Source organism: Colobus angolensis, unplaced genomic scaffold (assembly GCF_000951035.1).
Source record: "Colobus angolensis palliatus isolate OR3802 unplaced genomic scaffold, Cang.pa_1.0 Scaffold146, whole genome shotgun sequence".
Classification (NCBI taxonomy): Eukaryota; Metazoa; Chordata; class Mammalia; order Primates; family Cercopithecidae; genus Colobus; species Colobus angolensis.
The window spans coordinates 8,271,385-8,294,797 of record NW_012114555.1 but is presented as its reverse complement, the minus strand read 5'-3'; the positions used below and the strand labels follow the sequence as shown (position 1 = coordinate 8,294,797).

Sequence of the window (23,413 nt, the reverse complement as noted above, 5' to 3'; positions counted from 1 at the left end):
AACTTAAACAAATTTACAAGAAAAAAATCAAACAACCCCATCAAAAAGTGGGTGAAGGACATGAACAGACACTTCTCAAAAGAAGACATTTATGCAGCCAACAGACACATGAAAAAATGCTCATCATTCGCCATCAGAGAAATGCAAATCAAAACCACAACAAGATACCATTTCACACCAGTTAGAGTGGTGATCATTAGAAAGTCAAGAAACAACAGATGCTGGAGAGGATGTGGAGAAATAGGAATACTTTTACACTGTTGGTGGGACTGTAAATTAGTTCAACCATTGTGGAAGACTGTGATGATTCCTTGAGGATCTAGAACTAGAAATACCATTTGACCCAGCCATCCCATTACTGGGTATATACCCAAAGGATTATAAATCATGCTGCTATAAAGACACATGCATACATATGTTTATTGCGGCACTATTCACAAGAGCAAAGACTTGGAACCAACCCAAATGTCCATCAGTGACAGACTGGATTAAGAAAATGTGGCACATATACACCATGGAGTACTATACAGGCATAAAAAAGGATGAGTTCATGTCCTTTGTAGGGACATGGATGAAGCTAGAAACCATCATTCTGAGCAAACTATTGCAAGGACAGAAAGCCAAACACTGCATGTTCTCACTCATAGGTGGGAATTGAACAGTGAGATCAGTTGGACACAGTTTGGGGAACATCACCCACTGGGGTCTGACTTGGGGTGGGGAGTGGGGGAGCGATAGCATTAGGAGAAATACCTAATGTAAATGACGAGTTAATGGGTGTAGCACACCAACATGGCACATGTATACATATGTAACAAACCTACACGTTGTGCACATGTACTCTAGAACTTAAAAGTATAATAATAGTAATAAATAAAATAAAAATAACACTTCTAAGTCAATTGTGGACTTGTGTTGTTTGCCTCCCTATTAGGTCCCAAATTTCCATTTGGTGCTCCATAATGTTCTGTGGAAGCTCACTCCATCTCTGTGTCTAGTGATACAGCCATGACCTGGGCAAAGTTAGGAAGTACATTTATCCCTTTGGCCAGACAACTGGATCTGTGGTTGGCATTTGACTAAACCTAGTCCAAGTCTAAGCATGACTCCCCAGACTCAGAGTCTTGTGAGGAACGATAGGACAGAGATGTGCTTCTTTCCTTGCTCAGCAGGAGCAATGAATCCTGCAGCCGAGGAGCTGTGGCCTCTTCTTGCAGCCCTAAAGGGTCCCACCCTTAGGTTGTAGCCAGCCCCATCTCTGGCCTTTTTGTTCCTGTGAACCAATGAAATTATCATACTGTTTTTCGGTCACTTAATGTATCCTTTTCTAATATTTGTGAACAAAAGTATCCTGATTCACATGCTGACATCTGATTCACATCTTCTTAAATATTATATGTCCTGGACCAATTTACATTAAAAGATAGCTGTGGACTTTGAGCACCTCTCTCTTTTTATCTTGTGGGATGATATCAGTAAAGTTATTTAAAACAGGAATGACTATCTCTTTTTGTGCAAAAGAAAAATGAGAAACTTAATGTGGCTTATAAGATTTTTGCTCCATGCTTTTCTGAGTGGTAACTGAAGTCTCTCAAGTAGGAAGTGGCAAACTTTAAACAACAACAACTCTCAAAGAGTAATTTGCACAATTACTTTACTTGTATACATATGTATACAATGGAGGTTATATCAATGGAGGTTGTATCTGTTCCCTAATGTACCAAAAATGATAAAGGCGTGGGGAGGTCTGTACCGAATTCTGGTTTCCATTCTCTTATTATCAAGGCAGAAGAAGGAGAAAGGCATAGAGATTTGACTTTATAATAGCCTGGACTTGTTCAGTTGTGGATTCTGTTCATCTGTCATACCTTTAATGAGTGCCTCAGTGCTGGCCACTATGCCAGGGACATTAGTCCTCCTGACTCCCCTGACTCCCTGCCAATCAAAGACTGCTATGGCTTAGAATCATGCATTTACATGTAGTTGTCTTACTGGGTAATGAGGTGACCAATGTCATTATTAACTGGCTTTGCTAGAAAAGTTCCTCCAACTAGTGTAAATTAGTTCAACCATTGTGAAAGACAGTGTGGTGATTCCTCAAGGATCTAGAACCAGAAATACCATTTGACCCAGCAATCCTGTTACTGGGTATATACCCAAAGGATTATAAATCATTCTACTATAAAGACACATGCACATGTATGTTTATTGCAGTGCTATTCACAATAGCAAAGACTTGGAACCAACCCGAATGTCCATCAATAATAGACTGGATAAAGAAAAGAAAATGTGGCACATATACACCATGGAATACTATGCAGCCATAAAAAATGATGAGTTCATGTCCTTTGCGGGGACATGGATGAAGCTGGAAACTGTCATTCTCAGCAAACTATCACAAGAACAGAAAACCAAACACTGTATGTTCTCATAAGCGGGAGTTGAACAATGAGAACACACGGACATAGGGAGGGGGACATCACACACCAGGGCATGTTGGAGGGGTGGGGGGGTTAGGGGAGGGATAACATTAGCAGAAATACTTAATGTAGGTGATGGGTTGATGGGTGCAGCAAACCACCATGGAACGTGTATACCTGTGTAACAAAAGCGCACACACTGCACATGCATTCCAGAACTTAAAGTATAATTAAAAAAAAAAAAAAACCCAACTGATAACTGCTATAGTTAACTTCTAATAAATAATGAGCGTATATTTGGTGCCAGACACAGAGCCAAGCCCTTTACTGACATGACTTTTTCATTCTTACACTATCTTTTTAAGTAGCTTTGGTTGCTGATGTTTTAGTGGTATGAATACTAAGGTCAAGAGGGTTAAGTACTCAGCCCAGGGTCTCAGAGCCACTGGGTGGCAAAATGGAGATTAGATCACATCATACCAAATCCAGAGCCCCTCATATCATATTTATTCTGCCTTTCAGGTTTAAGCAAATTAAGTGGAAAACTCCCATTATCCTTTATCATAGAATCAGATGGTCTCTCTACTTCTCAGTATGCTATTGCTATTCAAAATGTGTTCATTCCCTAACCATTTCTGTTTTCTAGAGATTTCCCAGGTAGCTAATCAATTTAGAAAAGTAACTGCAACAGCCTAGTTTTAAATTTGATTTTTATCTAAACTTTATTAATTTAGCCATTAGTTTTCCCTTAGAAGGCAAGGCGTTTTACCAATATGCATATCATATACAACCATTACAACTAATTTCCCAAATTATAATCAATGTTCATTGCAATTACTGGTATTTTACATAAATATTATAAAAGCAATGTTATGCATGGTTCCATATCATTAACACCAGACTAAATTTACATGTAAAATTGGATATAATTTGCCCTAGGAAATTGGTAGTATATTTCTGATACATAAGTAATTTCAAGTAATGGAATCACTAATAGTTTTTGCCTTACTCATCCTCTGGAAGCCAGGTATAAAAGTTTATATTAGGTAAACTATATTAGGTAAAACCTTTGGCTTCTATGTTATAAATTAAGACTGTGCTGTCATTAAACTTGTTCCTAAAGTGAAGCAAACACAAATACGACATTATCATGAAATGATCAGTTACTATCATGGAGTGACCTAAGCTGCCATTAGCAAAAGAAACATTATGGAGACTGGTACCCAGGACACTCTTCCCACAACCATCTCTTCTCCCTCCACTAACTGCTGCTTCTACACCCAGGATAAATCTGCCTGCCCCATCTTGACTTCGTTCATTCCCTCACCTTAGTTCATTTCTTCTCCACTCTCAGCTTTTATTTTTCTTTTCTCAGTGATATTTTTCACTTAAGTTATGGGAGATGATGTTTTGGGATTCCTGGCCCAGAATCTTTGCAATTGTGGTACCCAGTCTGCGTGAGCACGGAGTATGTGTGAGGTTTTTGGCTGCCCCTGTTCATCGTGCCCCTGTGGTGACTGGTTGGATTACATCGCAGAAGGCTGCACCCTTCTTTTTTCATCTGGACTCCACAAAATCCTTGCACCCAGATAGCTGCCTACGCCCATATGAACTTTTCTTTTAAACATAACAGTTCTTTTGAAATAGAATTCTACCAATTTTGTTTTAATTTCTTTTGAATTTGTTTCATGCTTCACCTCCAATACCTTTACTGGAGTTCAGGCTTTCATCAGCCCCTGTCTGGACTCTTGGCATACTTAGCTGCTAATTACACTCCATGTTTCCAGGAACATAGCTCTGATAAATTAACAGAAATTCTACAAAATTTCTGCCAAAAATTCTACAAAGACTCCTCATCTCCTGCAAGATAGTCCAGTTTCCTGCCTAAGATGTGTCAGGATCTGACCTCTGTCTCCTTCCCCAGCCTGCACTCTTGGCTCTCCAATTGTGTATTCTATCTTCTTGATGATGTACACATGTTTTCGCTTGGTTCTCAGGCCTGATATACTCTGTCCAGCCTCTGCCCCACTCTCCATTGCTTCCCATCCGATCTCAAGCCTTTATTCTCTTAGGGAGCTCCTGACCTTTAGACTTCGTCCATCGATTACACTGGGCAGGCTTCCCTGCTACAGCCCCTTTTGCACCCGTACCATTTCCTTGCTGACCTCATTCATCATCTGCTTCCCTTTATCAGGGCTCTCATCAAAATTTCTGCTGATATTTAAGATGCATCCTTCCTCACTGATATTTAAGATCTTTAATATCTGCTGATATTTAAGATGCCTCTTCCAAATTATATACATATATTCCATAAATAAATATATATATGTATATATGGAAAAGAGAAATTGGAATCACGAAGCAAAATATGTATAATGCTACTTCTGAGCCCAAGCACAACCAAATCAGAATGTAACAAATGAGGTATATATTTTTCACATATTTTCCCTAAGAAAAATAAAACCCTTCACAGCTGATCAGAGTTCATGTTGGGTTTATTCTCCTAATATTTAAATCAATATACTACAATTTGTGATCTGCCATGTACCATTTGAATCATATGAATTACATATATATAATATATATGAAATATATATACATATATAAGCTATTTAAGTATCTAGGACATACTTCATTTTACTAGAAATATACAGTAGTTCATGAACGAAATTATACACAGTAGTTCACGAACAGAATTATACACAGTAGTTCATGAACGAAATTAAATACTTTCTAGCCAGACGTGGTGGCAAGTGCCTGTAATCCCAGCTACTGAGGAGACTTGAGGCAGGAGAGTCACTTGAACCTGGGTGGCAGAAGTTGCAGTGAGCTGAGATTGTGCCACTGCACTCCAGCCTTTATGACAGAGCAAGACTCTGTCTCTCAAAACAAAAACAAAAACAAAACAACTTTCTCTACAGATCACTTAAAGTTTGTCATTTAAAAAGAGATTTCCTCGTAGAATTGTCAGACTGGTGAATATAGTCTTTTTCTACATTTAATTTACTGCCCATTTGCCCCACTTACTGAGACTTCCACCGCAGGGCTTTTGACTTTATCATCTTTGTATTTCCAAGGCCTACCACTGACTGGCCCATAAGGAGGTGTCAGTAACTGTTAGTTAAATCATTTGCTTTCTGGGACTTTTCACATGCAGTTGAAGAAATGGACTCTCCCTGTATGAGCCGATATAAAGCACTAGAAAATAAACTAAATGTGGCTTGCAATTCGTACATCTTTTGAAAGATAATTTTTGGCAGTTACATGAGAGAAAGGGAATGTCCTTGGGCTTTATTTCCCCTGAGCAAAAATAATCATCACCGAACTCACATTTCCTCCTAAATGCGTGAACTAAAGTCAAATGATAGGAGTATAATCCAGGGCTTACCTCGAAACTCACAGCTCCATTGTGGTCCGTATCAAACGCATTGAACAGAAAATGTGCATATGTTGTAGAGTCTGAAATGGTGAAAAGGGAATATCATTAAGTCAGTGTTTCCATATCCAACATAAGACTTGGATTGCAGTCCAAACTTCCTTTGATCCAGAAGAATTAACTCTGCCTCCTTTAGTTTGTGCTTTCTTCACAACTGCTTACCCTCTTTCTGTAGAGGACTAGAGTTTGAGATTCACAGGAATGAGCAACCTAGATGGAGGCCATTGGTGACAAACATTCTCTATGAGTTTCTGGCTGGCAATGCTGTAGTCCTGGGTGATGAGATTAACACTGGGACAAGAAATGGTCCCATAGGTGCATGTGAAGATTGAGACTTGTCTGGAATTTGCTTAGTGTTTGGGAGAGACCATCTCTAGAAGTAGAGTAATAAAAATAATATTAATGAGACAGAGACGAGTTGCTATTATTAGTGTCTCTGTCATTGTTAGAACTTTTCATCATTGTTACAACTCAGAGAATGATATTGGGACTTAGAGAGGGTGAAAAACATGCCCAAAGTCACACAGTGAAGAAGGAGTAAATCTGGGACATGAACTTAGGTCTTTCTGACTCTGAGAATCAGGCTAACCCACAGCCAGTACCAGGCTAGCCCACAGGCAGTGAAGTTGGCTGATGGATTGGGGTCAGTGGTCACTTGGGAAGTTTCTGTGACTGTGTTGGAAGGGGACTGGGTGGTCCTACATGTTCCTAGTTGTATGAAGTTGCATGAAGTAGGGAGCCCCTACTCTGTCAGGGTCCTGGGTGGGATTCGAGGATCTGGGTAATGATGGACAATTACGTCTTCTGAAGTCTAACAGGTCTTCTTAGTTTGCGTCCATCAGGTATTCTTCCCCTCTCATTTTTCCTTCCTTCCTCTCCTGTTTCTCCTTTGTCTCCTTAATCTCTGGGCTTTCTGCCATTTCATTTAAAAGTCTGTATTTTTTCCTTATTGTTTTCTGTTCTGAGTGCCTAGCTTTCATTCCTAAGGGTTTCTGTGCTTGAACCTTGATAAAATTTACATGATTATTTTCAGTGTTTCATCTCATGGGCTTTAGCCTTTTATTTTAACCTTTTTTGTCTTTTCAAAATAAAATGGTAACCTTTTCGCTCATTGGCTTTAGCCTTTTATCTTCTGTTTTAAATCTCATCTATTTCTGACTTTTAACCTTTATTGGGTTTTAACTTATCATTGATTTACTTTTTACTTTATGAATTGCTTTTTATAGGCTGTCAGGAAGCTAAGTCACAGTAACAGGAGTACAGAATTGCCCTCCCCAGATAAGAGAGGTCAGAGGTCATCTAAATTTCTCTCCTGGTTCTCAGGGCCCATGGCCTCCTTACAGGTTGTTTTTCCTGAATGCTTCAGTGCAGTAATTAACATTACTGAAGGCTATACATTTCATGAGGTAGATTGTACACTCAGTTTCTCAAAATGACAGTGACATCTTCGGTCATCTCTCACTTTTTTAATATAAGGAACTACGCATCTTTAAACACAGGAATTACTAGCACTGTTTTCAGTGAACTAACCACGCACCAAAATGGGGTCTAAATAATATGTAACACTGTGACATCTGGAGTGGATGTCCATCCAGTATTCATAGGTTGCAGGAAGAAATCCTTTTGCATATGGAGCCAGGGGTTTAATTACCATAAACTTAGTTCTGTTGTTGGGAAGCTCCATTATAGAGTTATCAAGAATTGGCAGCCTATTTCAACTTGCAAAGTTGTTTTACTCTCAACAGTACTTTTTCACAGACTTCTTGAACTACATAGTGCCCTCTGGAGATGTGAATTGATCGATGGTGTGTTAAACTTATTTTCGGAGGAGGAAAAAAAAAGAGATTTTGCATATTTTATAATGAGCTTCATTAAGCAAGTCTCTTGTTACCCTGTTTTTACAATCAGAGTAAATGTCTTTACCTTAGCAAGCAGTACTCACTGTGAATAATGTCGCAAAACAAACGATGTTTGCTATTTTTTTAATCAAAAAAATAAAAAAAGGATAACATGGGTATGTGATAATTACTGTTCTTCTCAAATGGAGTTTTTCTAGCTTAAAGCTTGACGTGGGAATTATGCTCTCAGTGTGGTACAGAGGACATCCTGTTCTTCTAAATGTGCCTGGGCATCACGTTGGCCAGACCGGTCTCAAACTCCTGACCTCAGCAGCTTCCAGTCTAGACAATCCATGCACAGAGGTTTTGGTAATAGCATAGTAGAGTCAGACTGCCTGAATGTAAATCTCAGCTTCACCAAAGATTAAGTGCATGACCTCAAGCAAGTTGTTTTACCTTTGTGTGATTCAGTTTTCTCATCTACAAAATAACAACAATATCAGTATGTACTTCATAGAGATTTTTTTTTGAGACAAAATCTTGCTCTTGGCCCCAGGCTGGAGCACAGTGGCAGGATCTCGGCTCACTGCAACCTCCACCTCCTGGGTTCAAGCAATTCTCCTACCTCAGCCTCCCGAGTAGCTGGGATTACAGGCACCTGCCACCACACCTGGCGAAGTTTTGTATATTTAGTAGAGACAGAGTTTCATCACGTTGGCCAGACCGGTCTCAAACTCCTGACCTCAGGTGATCCGCCTGCCTTGGCCTCCCAAAGTGCTGGGATCTATAGGTGTGAGCCACTGTGCCCGGCCTTCATAGAGATCTTATAAAGTTTAAATGAGACACTATTTGCAAAGTGTTTAGAAATAAGCCTATATACTTATTAAAATTTCAATAAGTATTAGCTATTATTTCCGGGACAAGGCTACTTATTTCAACTACCTTAAACACATGTGATCAAATCTTTTACAAATGTAATATCTTTTCACCTTAAATAACTTTCTGTTTTTTTAGGATTTCTGTTGTGTGTCTAGGTGACGAGCTCTAATTTAATGCAATTTTCCGCTCAATAAAAGACAAGAAAATTATGTCCTAAAAAGCAATGGTCCTTCTGATGGAGTTTGCTTTTCTTCTGGCAGGCACTTGAAGACAGTGGAAAGTTTTAAAGAAGAGGAGTTAAGCTACTTGCTTAAAGAAGCAAAGGCATAGGAATGTCCAGCTAGGCAGAAAACTGGATAAAATGACGAAAAGAGAAACTGTCTCCAAAAGCATCTATGGTTCTGTTTTTACTCGACTGTGTTCTTAAGCACTCAATAAATATTTGTTAAAAGAGTGAATAACTGGCTTCTTGGAATCTAGATTTCAGTACAGTCCAGGGCTTAAAAGATGTAACAATGATCTCCCTTCTCCGTCTATGATCTCTTCGTGATCACATTTCTTTACATAACAAAAATAGTTACTGAGTTTGTTAAGCTGAGATTGCCTCAGTTTCTTATAATTTTACTTGTGAAGCTGAAAAATAAATGTTGAGATTTGATAGTTGAGCAACAAAATTTACAGATTCTTAAGATGGGAAGACATTTTGGATATTATTTAGCATTGTATTTACATTGAACAAAGGTAAAAATAGGGACTTTTAGTGACATGCTGAGGTCACCTAGTTACTTCATGGTAGAGTTGGTAATGAAATCAAGATATTCCTTTACCATCTCTTAGAAATCAAGGATACTGGAGTAGAAAAAAAACTGAGGATTCCTTTGATGTGACTCCTACATTTTACAGAGAAACAACCTGAGGCCAAGAAAAGTAAACTACTCGAGATTACATACCTTGATAGGTGGCAATCTATCCACAAACTCTGAACTGTCTTAGTCCAAAGGTCTTAACCCAATTATATTGAGAACACAATGCAATGCATATAGCAAATAACCCTTGAGTTCGTTCTTCATAGTATTTGAACAAACACACTTGATTATCATGCCCCAGGTTTGTAGAATGAAATCAATTTGGTTTATATCTTTTTCCTATCCCAAAGCCCTACTCCCATCGAATTCAAGCACGAAGAATCGAATTAGCTTCATGTATTGGAATATACAATTCATGACATCGTTACTGTGGTAAGGCAAGTTCATATGCATGAATAGTAGCTTCCATCAATAAGCCCTCTGTAAATCACCCTGAAAAATTGTTAGAAATACTGTCCTAGGACAAGGATACTCAGTGGGTGAAGTCTTTTTTAATTTTAATCTTTATGTCTACAGAACTCATCTGACTCAAGTGCCTTGCACACAACAGCTGCTTAATAAATGTTTATTGATAGATTATTATGACTTGAGCTCGTTCATTCATTCATTCATTCGTTCGTTCATTCAACAGCTGTCTATTAGATGCCTAGTGTAGACAACATAAGTGCATTCCTACAACATGAGCAGAAATAGCCCAGGAAACTGATTTTTATGGGCTTTAAAAATGTTTAGTGAACTAAAAGCTTACATACTAAGCTTCTATTATATGTGGAGTTTAAAAAGTTTTTGCGTAACCATATAGGCAATAGCACCAACAAGCCATCTCCTCTCTACTTGCCTTAGAGTAGTCATACTTTATCCCTTGCAAACAAGAGGCTTTTGTTCAATCCAGTTTTTTCTGACATCCAGCTCATCAAGCAAGTTGGGCTTGATAAACTGTTTCACAAAGCAATAGAGAAAGCTAACAGCCTGACACAATACAAATTACAGAGAGTTCTGTAGATAAGACAAAGCACTTTCCTGGAGGAAATGGTGAGATGTTGTGATTTATGGACCCATCAGTGTTACTGTTCATAATGAGAAAACCTGTTGCATTCAGACCATCATCCTGAATAAACGATGGCTCCGTGGAAGTGTGAGGATGGCCATCACATGGATTTGCTTGCCATGAGAGATCACGTTCTTCCTTAGGACATTTTTCCTTTTCTGGCCACATATAAGAAACAATTTGTATGTATGATATTAATTTTTTAAAAGCAAAGCAAATCATAATTCTTTAAAATATTTCATTTCCTTCAGCAATGCCTTGTGTTCAGATTTCTGCATTCAATTAACATGAATAATCAAATGTTAAGAGTGTAACAGTAATTTTTTCTCAAATCCCTAGTCCCTTTGGATTTTGTAACAGGAATCCTTTGCAAAATAGATGTGCTGTGTTTAAGAAGATGTTCTCTAATGCAGAAGTGTTATTTTTCAAATAAAGATATAATTTTAATGTGGAGCTGTATCCAAGTTTTAGTATGTAATAACTTGATTTGAAATGATTGAAAAATGAGGATTTTCATCTGCATTGGTGCTTTGATATTAATGCTTATTAAGATGTTGGTAGGCACTCAGTAAATATAATTTTTCTCTAAAAAATCCATGGGTTTTAAACAATTTAGAAAAATATGAGGTAGTTAATTAATTCCCCAAATTAATCTCTCGTTAGTGCAGACAGTGAACCCATTATAATCCTGGCATCAGGTACTATAACCCAATACCTGTCTGTGGTCTGTTAGAAGGGCCCTCCCCTCTGCACTGTAGTAATGACATGGGGTGGGAGAGTTGTCGTCCAAAGTATATCCAAATTCACTTAATAACAAGTCTTCCTGTGTTTTCTTAGAATTCTAATTTAATTCTTTTAAAAGTCCATCGAAAACAAAAAAATTGTTTTGACAAGTCAGGCACAGAATTGTTTTAAGTCCACTAAACTAGCTAAAACCAAATGGGATTAAAACTCTAAAGGAAACCTGACTCTTGTATGAAACAACTAATACTTAAGTGCTGTAGACTTTTCAAAGAGCCTTTTACAGATACTATTCCATTGTACAGTGATAGCCACCATGTGAGGTGGGTGTCATTCATTCATTCATGCAAAAAGTATTTATCAAGTGCTATTACTTGTCAGTTACTGTCCCATGACCTGCGGATACAACAGTAAACAAAGTGGAGAAATCCTCTGTTCCCCTGGAGCTGACATTCTAGTGGAGAGAAAGACAAAAACAACAATAGTACAAGTGAAATATATATTATTGGATTGTCTCGAGTGCTGTAGAGAGACATAAAGCAGGGGAAGGAGGAATGTTCAAGGCATTGTAATTTAAGATAGAGTGATCAGGGCAAGTCTCACTGAGAAAGTGGCATTGGAGTAAATGCAAAGGTGATGAGATATTGAGATAGATATTTGGGAGAAGAGAATTTCAGGCAGAGGGAACAGCAAGTTCAAAGACACAGGAGCAGCATCATGGCTAGTGTGCTGGTGGGATGGCCACCATTTGTAGGCCACTCTATAGGTTGTGGCTTATGTTCTATGGAATGGTATGGTTTTGAGCAGAGCAGTAACATGATTTGCTTACATTTTAATGGGATCACTCTGACTCATTTTTAAGAGTAGACTGTGGTTAGGGGAGGGGTCATCAGAATCAGAGAAGTCAGTTCGGAGACTACTGTGTTTATTTTGGCAGGAGATAATGGTGGTTCCTTTAAGTGGTAATTAGTAAAATAAAAGGCCAATTAGCAAGGTCACTGGCAAAGTCAACTCTGGCCATAATCGCAGAGAGAAACAATTGTCCCCTGTGTTGAGCAGACGTCAGAGTTGAAAGGAAGTACTAGATGGTTCCCTCCTGACTTGAGGTAAAACCTTCCTGTTCATGGACTCCACCATCCCAACCCATCACTATCTTTTTCCTCCAAATCTGAATCCTATTTATCTCTTTTCTTTTCTATCCTAAAGCTGTTAACATCTCCTTTACCAGCTCCTTCCCTGTGTATAAACAATGTCCAATCTCTTCTACATTAAAACTAAAGTCTTCCACTGGTATCTACCCAGCACTATGGCCAGTTTCCTCCTCATCACTCTTCCAGCAAAGCTTTCTGTAAGTGCTGTCTCTATTGGTGGTCGCTGCTTTCTTCTCAGCCTCCTTTTCACCCTCTGCAATTTGGCTTCTGCTTGTGCGCTCCACTCCCTAGTACTTCATCCAGGGCACTTGGGCTGTCCTGATAATGCCCAGTAATGACTCCCATGTTGCCACACCCCAAAGAGACCTTCGGATTCTTACCTTACTAGACTTTATTGTTTCATTTCCGAACTATCAATCTCTGTTGTGTTTATTTCCATAAACTGTTCATTCTCTGTCTCCTTTGTGGATGCCTTTTCCTTATGGTTCTTGACATGTGTTCTGGAGTTTCCTGCTGGCCTCATGGAGCTCACCACCTTGTATAACTCCCCCAGTAACCTCATCTGCATCATGGATTTAACCAGTACTTCTTGATTAATAATTCTCAAATCCCTGTCTCTTTCTCTGACTTGTCCTCTGAGCCTCAAATCTGTACCAACTTCTAGTTGAGTCTAAATCCCCACAGGCACCTCAGATGTAATTTGTCCAAAACTGAGATCATTATCCCACTACTCCTCCTGTAAAGAGTCACCTGGTGTCCATGATGGACTCCTGGAATGTATCACAAACTCCTCTCTTTATCTTTTTATGCCACAAAAAGCTAGTTCATCACTAAATTCTTCCATTTTTGTCATCTAAATAAGTCTGTAATCTGTCCCCACTTCTCAATTTCTCCTATGCAAATCCTTGTTTAAAGACCTTATTGTTTTGCCTCCTACAGTAGTAATCTTCTAATCAGTCTCCCCTGCCTGCAGTATTGCTGACCTCAAGCTAATCTTCCACAGACCTATCAGCGAAATATATCCCAAACACAAATCTGACTGTAACAGATCCCACTTAAACTTCTCAGTGGCTTTGCTTCACCTCAAGGATAAAGTCCCATTTCTTCATATGGCATCCTTGACTGTCTAGGACATTTCACCCTCCATTGTACACTCTCTACCCTATTCACACCCAAATCCTGGCAATTTCCCGCAAATGCCCACCTTCAGTTCTATGCTCTGACCCAAGTGTCCCATTTGCCTAAAATGTCATGTCCCTAGTGGCTTTTAAAGCAGGAAGACATCATACTCAGAAGTGAACTTCTCCTGAGAGGTATAATGGGAGAGCAAGACTATGTACTTTGGAAATGGATCAAACTCTCTGCACCTTAGTTTTCAGGTGTATATCTTTAAAAAAATGAGGGTTACAGATGGGGTTGTTAGATGGTGAGGCATGCCAGGGACAGGCACATATTAGATGCTTTCTGAATGGCAACAACTTCAGCTCAGGTTCAGCTCATCTGGCGAGACTCTTTTTATGTCCTCTCTGTCCTGCAGCTAATTTAATCATGTCAGCACTGTGCTCTCAGAATATTATTTTTTAACTCCCATAATCACAGTTATACTTGAGATTGACATTGCCCATCTGCTACACTAAGCTGTAACATTATTTTGGAGAAAGACCACATCCTATTCCTCTTATTCCTCCTACATGCTCAGCACCTCACACATGGCTGGGCACACCGTAGGCTGTGGGATAAATATGAGTTGGGCATCTGTTAGGTGATTGAAAGAAAAACTGTAAGGTCCAATGGCAAGAATATCTTTTCACTCCTCTCTTAGCATGCATGTATTATCATTACGCTATCCTTGTGTTTTCTTACCAATTAAAATAATATCTAGGATGGTTTTAATTTTCTCAGATGAGGGAGCACAGTAAAGAGTTACTAAAAGAAAACAGCAGAAAATATACAAGGGGAGGCTGCAGAAAATCTAGGTTATAACCCAGATCTGCCACTGAGTCAATATGTGGCCCCGAGCAAACCATTTACCTTCTCCAATGCCCAGATTTCATATCTGTAAATTGAGGATAATCATGTTTGTCCTAATTTTGAGAGGTGGGAGAATCAAGTGAGACCTATAATGCATGTGAATGAGCTTTGTGGCATTTTGAGCGCCCTCGTAATAGAAAGCATTGTGCATTTGAGAGACACAGTATTAGGCACACAGTAATAGTTGTATTCAACTAAAGAGTATCCTCTTGGATATTTGATAATTTCTAAGTCGCTGGCTTTTATGATACATTAAAAATTACATGCACTTGGATGCTATGCATTCTTTTACATAACGATTAAAAATGTAGCATCATGCTATGAAAAATTAAACTAAACACTGCAAGCATAACTGTAACTCTGATAGTATGTTAACAAGTCCACATTTGTACTTACCTCCCTGTGGAAAGAACTGTGAGTAAATCTCTTTGAAGGTTTCTTCATTAACAACACCACTGGGGCATTCCTAGGGAAAGTGGCAGAGAAGCAAAATGAGCAAAGTACTCATAAAACTGATTTTTTTTGCACATTTTGAAACAGAACCACCTACCATGCAAAGCTGCTCCAAGAAAGTTAACCATTCATCCATTATTACAAAGGGAATAAAAGCACACTATAAACTTATCTTTGTTCCAGTTCTCACAGGAAAAAAAAAATGTAGATGTAAATATCTTTGCATATTGAGTATCAAAGGTGTGATGTATTCAGAAACACAGTGCTGCTTTTAAGAACACATCTGTTTATTATAAATGAAGTAAAAGAAAACTGCATTTCTTTTTCACACAGCAAGCATGTTGCAAGATGTTTACAATATGGTCTTTGGTGAATCTTGGTTTTGTCTTCTCCAGGTTTTCTGAACCCACATAATCTTTGGTTCAATGGCAAAATTACTCCATTGGCATCTCCAGTGGCTCAAGAAGTTTCAAGCAGGAATAGATACTAATGCTTGTTAGCAGGATGTCTAGGCATACCCGAGACATGGTTCTGTAACAAGTGACCTTGGGTGAGATAGAATCCCATGATATTTTTGAACTTCTGGAAAGGAGAGTCTGCAAAGAAACAGCATGGCCTGGGCTTAATAGATCCCCACCTTTGTCCCTGGGTCAGCTTATCAAAGAACGATGGACATTGATCTTGGGAACTACACCCATGTTGGACTACTGACCAGGAGGGGCCATAGGGCAAGGCTAGCCCTCTGAGAGTGGTTTTGGCATTTTTGCTAAAAAAAAAAAAAAAAAAGAAAAAAAGAAAAAGAAACTTAAATCTAAAGTGTCAGAAGGGGGCTACCTTGGTGGTGAATATAAGGTTTGAGCAAGCAAATTGTCCCCCAATTTCTGGAAATTCCTCCATTTTTTGAAGTTATAAGAACCAGTCTGGTTAAGAATGTTAGGCATAGAGGCCCCCTGAGTAGTGGAGACTGACAATCACATGGTAGTCCAGAATTGAATCACATGTGAAATAGTAACTATACGGTGATCCCTTGTTATCCATGGTGCATTTCTTCCAGGACCACCACGGATACCAAAATCCACGCACACTCAAATCCCACACTTGGCACTGTAGAACCTGCAGTTAAGAGAAGTTGGTCCTTCCTGTCCTGTATCTTTGATCTGCATTTGGCTGTGGATGCTGAAGCTGCAAATTCAGAGGGGCGACTATATTTATTGGCAAAAATCCACATATAAGTGGACCCACACACTTCCAGCTAGTGTTGTCCAAGAGTCAACTATCCATTATAAGTGGAGAAGTGGTAAGTTCTGTTTAGTCTCGTAGTAGATTCTCGTGAACAGTCCCATGTGATCAGAGCTCCCCTGACTCTAGCTGTCACAGCACTCCCACGCCACCTAAAGTCCACCCAGGACTAAGTTCACTGGGGAAGGATGAATGGTGTGCTAACTCCCCAACAGGCCTGACTTTAGACATGAATATTCTGTGTACTCTAAATTCAATACTGTGCCTGGCATCTTTATCAATCACCTACAGTAGTATTTAAAATGTCACTTAACCCTTTAAATCATTGTTCCCTCACTAATAAACTTACTTTCTGAATTTGGTCTTTCTTTATTCCAATGAGGCAGTTACTCAACTGAAATGTGCTTCACCTGCAGAATTTTCTATTTTTTCATTTGTTGTTTTGAAAGGTAGGACCTTTGATACATAAACAATGTTAGCAGTTTCAATGTGAATTTGTGTTTACAGAGCTTCTCAATATGGTTTTATCCCATTTGTTAATGATAATGAGCTTAGGTAGGCAAAATAGCTCCATTCACAGAGGCAGAACTAGAGGTGCTGAGTGGCAAAGCACTTTCTTACACACTAAGCCAGTGGGGAAGCTGGAATGTGGACTTGGGACTCTCCAGGTCACAACAAGGTTTCATATTAGATGACCCCTACGGAAATAATGATGACCTCAAGGACCTAAGAGAATTGGAGCAAAGAAGAAAACAACCAAAAACAAAAGAGCAAGCAAGTGAACTGTGATGGTTGATTTTGTGTTTAACTTGTCTGGGCCATAGTGTCCAAGTGTTTGGTCAAGCATGATTCCGGATAGTTCTGTAAGGGTATTTTTGAGATTACATGGATGCAAAAGTAATTGCGGTTTTTGCTATTACTTTCAATACATTTAAGCTGGTGGACTTTAAGTAAAGCAGATTGCCCTCCATAATGTGAAGGGGCATCATTGAATCAGTTTAAGGCCTGAGAAGAACAAAGACCTCCCTAGAGAAAAAGAGTGTTCTTCAGACATCATCTGTAATATTGGCTTCCCTTGTTCACCAATACCCTGCCTTTGGACTTGAACTGTAACTGTTTTCTGAGGCTCCAGCTTGCCAGACCCCTCCATTAGATATCAAGCTGGCCAAGGTTCCACAAAGTGTGAGCCAATATCTTAATAAATCTCTTTATACTCACGTATCCTGTTAGTTCCATTTCCCTGAAGGACCCTAATACATAAATGAACTAACAACCAACAGCTACAACCCTGAAAAGGAAAGAAGGTGGTATGTATACAGTCAATCTTTCAAACATTTTGACTATCTACCTGGCACCAATAGACCCATTTTAAGACTAAACACTTTGGAGTTGGACCCTCTCACACATGGAAATTGTGATTTATTGGCTGTTTAATGCTAAGCCATTTGCTTGGGATAATAAGGAGAGAGTAAATACCTGGCTCTCTGCCATCAGGTGGCAAGCTTGTGCAAAGTTAGAGTTGGAAAGGTGCCGGGGAGTTAAAGTTGATGCTGATAAAGGAAGAGGATTGCGAGAAAAGAGACTCTACACTCAACAAACTTGCTAGCTGCCTTCAGTCTCTAGATACATTTGATAGATATAATGTGAAATGAATTTGTAAACTGACTATCTGACATGTACGAGTTTTATGTTTAATCACATATCTGTGTCAGAGGAAATCTTTTCTCTGCCAAATGAAAACTGCTGGCCAAGTTTCAGGTTGGAAAGTCTCACCAGATAAATTTGTCCTTATCCATCTTATATTCATTATGTTAGTTTACATCTCTACGAACACATATTGTATGCTTATTCCAGGAGTGTCCTAGGAACTGGGACTGCTACAATAAACAAATCAAAGGTCTCACCATCATGGAACCTCTGTCCAACTAGAAGAATAAAGACTGTCTTTGTTTGGGCTGCTTTAACAAAATGCCATAGACTAGGCAGCTTATAAACAATAGAAATTTATTTCTCATAGTACTGGAGGCCAGGAAGTCTAAGACCATAAGGTCAGCAGATTCAGTACTAGATGAGTGCACATTCCTGGTTCATATATGGAACCTTCTAGCTGTGTCCCCACATGGTGACAGGGGCAAGCTAGCTCTGTGGGGTCTTTTATAAAAGGATGCTCGTCTCATTCATGAAGTCTCTGCCCACATGATCTAATCATCTCCCAAAGGCCCCACCTCCTAATACCATCACATTGGGGGTTAGGATTTCAACACACTGAGTTCTGAAGGGACACAAACATTCAGACCATAGCAAAGACCAAAAACTAGATAAAAGATTAAAAAATCAAATCCAAGAATTAGGATCTTTTATTTATTCCCAGAGACTTTTTATTGAAACTAGTGCATTTTTAACCTTCAGGTGAGTAAAGGATGCTAGTGATTTACAAGATGGTATACGTTCTCTGACTTTTTCTTCACTTTTTTTGTACAGTGATCTCTCCATAAAAGTGGTCTCTCTACTGCTCCATCAAGAATGAATTTGGCCAGGCTGCATGTGAAGCAAAGTGTAAACCACAAACAATGTGCTATATTAGTTAACTTGCTGCTGTAGCAATTAGGCCTTCAAATATCCCTTAATCAAAATGCTTGGGAACAGAAGTGTCTTGGATTTTAGATTTTTTGGGATTTGGAATATTCACATTAGACTCACAGGTTGTGTTAGTTCATTTTCATACTGCTATAAAGAACTGCCCAAGTCTGGGTAATTTATAAAGGAAAGAGGTTTAATTGACTCACAGTTCAGTATCCCTGGGGAGGCCTCAGGAAACTTATAATCATGGTGGAAGGCAAAGGAGAAGGAAGGCACCTTCACAAGGTGGAAAGAAGGAGAAGTGCTGAGTGAAAGGGAGAAGCTCCTTATAAAACCATCAGCTCTTATGAGAACTCACTCACACTATCATGAGAACAGCACAGGGGGAAACTGCCGCCATGATTCAGTTGCCTCCACCTGGTCTCTCCCGTGACATGTGGGGATTATGGGGATTACAATTCAAGATGAGATTTGGGTGGAGACACAAAGCCTACCCACATCACCAGTTGAACATAGCTAACCTGAAAATCTGAAATGCTCCAATGAGCACTAACTTTGAATGCCATTTTGTCACTCAAAAAGTTTTGGATTTTAGAGTATTTTGCTTTTTTGGATTAGGGATATTCAACACATTTAACACATGTGATATTTAACACATTTAAAAACCATGTAGTATATTTCTTATTCACATAACAATCGGGTGAGTGTACAGATCAACTGATGGTTCTTCTAGGGACAGAGGCTAATGAAGATTTGGTGACTTTAACATATGGCTCCAACAGTCTCTGTGACTGTCTCATCCAGAAGGAGGAAAAGAACACTGAAGAGAGTGCATGGAAGCTTTTTATGGACCAGGTCTTAAAGTGGTATACATCATTTCTATTCTCATTTTTTTGTTGTTGTTAGAGATCACTTAATGTGTCTACCCCAAACAAAATAAGTCTGGTATGGCCAGGAAGAAGATAAGAATGCAGATTTGGTAAAAAGTTTGGAATATCTATCCCTGTGACATGTTTAAAAGATACTCCAAGTGTCTGTGTTCTGAAATAGTTCTCCCACTGACGCTTTATTTATTGATTTTTATTTTTTATTTTTGTAAAGATGGGATCTCACTATGTTGCACAGGCTGGATTTGAACTCCCTGCCACAAGCAATCCTGTCTTGGTCTCCCAAAGTGCTGGGATTACAGGTTGAGCCCAGCCTCCCACTGATGTTGTAACATGAAGATTATCAAGTCATTTAGCAGTATAAATTGTCTCCATTTCCCAGGTGTCATTTTTAAAGACTGTTTACTTGCTTCAAGTAAACAAGTACAATGAAGGTTAAACATCTGGGCATGAATTTGTTTACTGGGTTTTCCTAAGGATCCAAGAAGCAGTAGGGTTCCTGGGTTTAGGGAAAGTGAGAAATGCCTCACTCATCCATCTTTTGAAAATTTGCTGTAAGCTTCTATTAACCCTTATGGTTCTGTATTCTATTTTCTAATGAAATTTTGTCTGATTATTAGCAAATGATTATTCCATGAAAATATGCCCTCTATAGAAAAAAATTAAAGAAAATGAAAATCACCTATAACCTGACTACTGTAAGAGCATACTGGTCATTTAACTAAGCATATATACTATAGAAATAAAGTTTTTTTTTTTTTTTTTTTTTTGAGACGGAGTCTCGCTCTGTCACCCAGGCTGGAGTGCAGTGGCCAGATCTCAGCTCACTGCAAGCTCCGCCTCCTGGGTTTACGCCATTCTCCTGCCTCAGCCTCCCGAGTAGGTGGGACTACAGGCGCCCGCCACCTCGCCCGGCTAAGAAATAAAGTTTTAATAAGACAAAATTACGGTATTTTATCTTCTTTTTTTAAGTTTAGGATAAATATCCTGAACATTTTTTACATCATGATTTTTAATGACCGCATAATAATGCATCCACTGAACTTACCATACTGTTGCATATTGAGACGATTTTGGCATTTTTGCACTACATAGGAATAATGATGTAATTAATATTCTATGCATCCATCTGTGACTGCACCTGTGGTTCTTTCTTTATGACTAATCCCAGAAGGAGAATCATAAGACCAACGAGTTAAACCATTGAAAGGTCTTCCTATGCACAGTCATGGTGCTTTCCAGAAATGCTGCATCCATTTGTGCTGCCACTGCAACCTTATGAGAAAGTCTCACACGGAGAGGAGCTACTGACCAGAATCACATGGAATTGGATGCACACACAACCCCATGAACAAACAGCAATAATTTGCTTCCCTCATGAATCTAATCATCATTCTGAAAATTACTAGTGGATACTAAGGCGTTTGGACAGGTCGCTCCAAGGGATAAAGCAATTTGCCTGTTTTTCACGCAGACAGGGTTGCTGTGATGGCAGTCAGCAGAACCACATCACCACAATCACAATGGTTTACTGAGTATAAAATAAACAATTCCATTCTTTCTTATGTAGACCATTACTTTTAACATTTTCGTCAACCCTGAAAGGTGGGTATTATTTAGACATGAGGACAATGAACTTGGAGAGATGAAGTCACTTGTTTGAGTCACACAGGTTTTGATGGAGACATCTATTTGCTCATTTATTCAATAAGTAGTTATTTAATGCCTTCTAAGTGTCAGTAAATAGTCCATATGCCTTTTACTATTCTGGGCACTGGAGATACAGGAATGAGTTTTTAAAATTCCATTTGTCTTTTTGCTCTTGTGGAATATAACATTTAGTGGAATCAAATTCATAACTATGACTCCATGAATTGCAATGTTTTCTTGCCCTCTGGATTATTACTTTTTCTTCTATTAGGACTGAAAACATGTTCTCCTGGAGAGTCATCTGTGGAAATCCTTCTTTTGGGAAGATGTACTAGGTGTGTTTGTACCCAGAGGCACCCATCACAGCTGCGTTATAGAGAGGCATGTGCAAAGGGAAGCCATTTCAATCAAAATTGGGAGCACTGATTAAAATTTATTGTGTATTGTAGCTTGAGAGATTTGAGGAAAATACTTTCTTTTTAGAAATCTTTGGTTTTAGTACAACAAGAACCTCCCCACCTTCCTCTTTGCCACATACTCTTTACTGTTACTGTAAATGGCTAGACAGTAACGGCCTGAGGAAAATGTTCTGGTTTTTAGGACCAGTCAAATGAACTGCTCCATCCAATATTTAGGAGCTGGAGGTCCCTGGTTCTGCTGGCTGGTATAGTCATCTATGATGACCATCGCATTTCTTTTATTGACTCTGAAACCCTTCGCTATGATATGATAACACAATAAATGTGGAATAAGGTTTTCTTTGCAATATAACTGTCATAGATTTGTCAGTTGGTGAAGAAACAGTTGCCTTTTGGGGCCTTACTGCTGTATTCCCTGATGAGCCTTTTCAGTCCTCTCAGGCCATGTGGGGACGCATGTGAGGGTCAAGATTAGCTGTAGATATGCAATGAATACTATGCTAGTACTAATATCAATTCTAACAAGGCATTATTATATTATAATAATCAGCATATTTTATTAGTATTGATATTTTATAATTATTAATGTGATGACGATGATACTGATGATGATGAGCTAAAACACATGAGCACTTTATATGTTCCAACCTTGCATTAAATGTTTTACATGGATTATCTCATGGGAATAGAAAGATGTTAGTATTAACTCCATTTTACAAATGAATGAACTGTCTTCGGCCACTGCATTCCCATAATTAGAAAATATCAGATCTAATCTATAGGTCACAGAATCAGGAAACTTGAGTGTTTAAAGCAACTTTAGAGGCCGGGCACAGTGGCTCATGCCTGTCATCCTAGTACTTTGGGAGGCCAAGGTGGGTGGATCACCTGAAATCAGGAGTTCGAGACCAGGTTGGACAACATGGTGAAACCCTGTCTCTACTAAAAATACAAAAATTAGCCGGGCATGGTGGCACATGCTTGTAATCCAAGCTACCCAGCAGGCTGAGGCAGGAGAATCACTTGAATCTGGGAGGCAGAGGTTGCAGTGAGCCAAGATCATGCCACTACACTCCAGCCTGGGTGACAGAGCAAAATTCTCTCTCAAACAAACAAACAAACACAAAGCAATTTTAGAGACAATTCAATTCAATGGCCTCATTTTGAAGGTGAGGGGATAGAGGTTAAGGAGGTTATAGGAACTGACCACAGACACACAAGGGGCTGCTGAGGCTGACTGCATGTCTAGGTTTCCTGAGGTCTAGGACTAAGTTTTGATACTGCAAATGTCTTCCTGTCCATACAAGAGCTGGTATTTTTTGTCAGGCAGTATTTAGAGGAATCTAGTGCAGTGTTTAGATTCTTGGCCTCTGGAGTTAAGCAGAAGGCCTGAGTTGAGCCCCTACCCTGCCACTTGGGAACTGTGTAGCTTCAGGCAAACTGTTCAGTCTAAGTCTCATTGTTCTCCTCTGTGAAATGGGGACAGGCATTGACCTCAGAGAGCTGTTATGAGAATGAATAAGATACGCATATTATGCTATTATCCTAGCCCTCTACCTTGCACATCATATTTGGTCGTTTAATATTAGCTGTTAGCACCATGGTAATGGTTTAGAATTTGGTAAGCAGAACTCCATCATGCAACGAGTCACTGTAACATCAATGCCGGTAGACCAAGGATAAATCATATTTATCAACGTGGTTGAATCTAGAATAACACAGGTCTGAAATGCAATGAGCTTATGAAGCAGATATGAATTATGCCTTCTACTCTA

General features: G+C 39.1%; 1 protein-coding gene across 5 annotated transcripts in view; it reads right to left on the bottom strand.

Annotated features, from left to right (window-relative positions):
* Window positions 1-23,413, bottom strand: part of KCNIP4 (Kv channel interacting protein 4) — a 1,232,493-nt gene that overhangs the window by 13,341 nt on the left and 1,195,739 nt on the right. For all 5 annotated transcript variants that reach the window (XM_011935672.1, XM_011935676.1, XM_011935675.1 and 2 more), the window contains 2 exons: window positions 14,807-14,876; window positions 5,809-5,879 (listed from right to left, as the gene is read on the bottom strand). In XM_011935672.1, coding sequence (XP_011791062.1) covers window positions 5,809-5,879; window positions 14,807-14,876 — 141 coding nt within the window. The remainder of the gene's footprint in view (window positions 1-5,808; window positions 5,880-14,806; window positions 14,877-23,413) is intronic.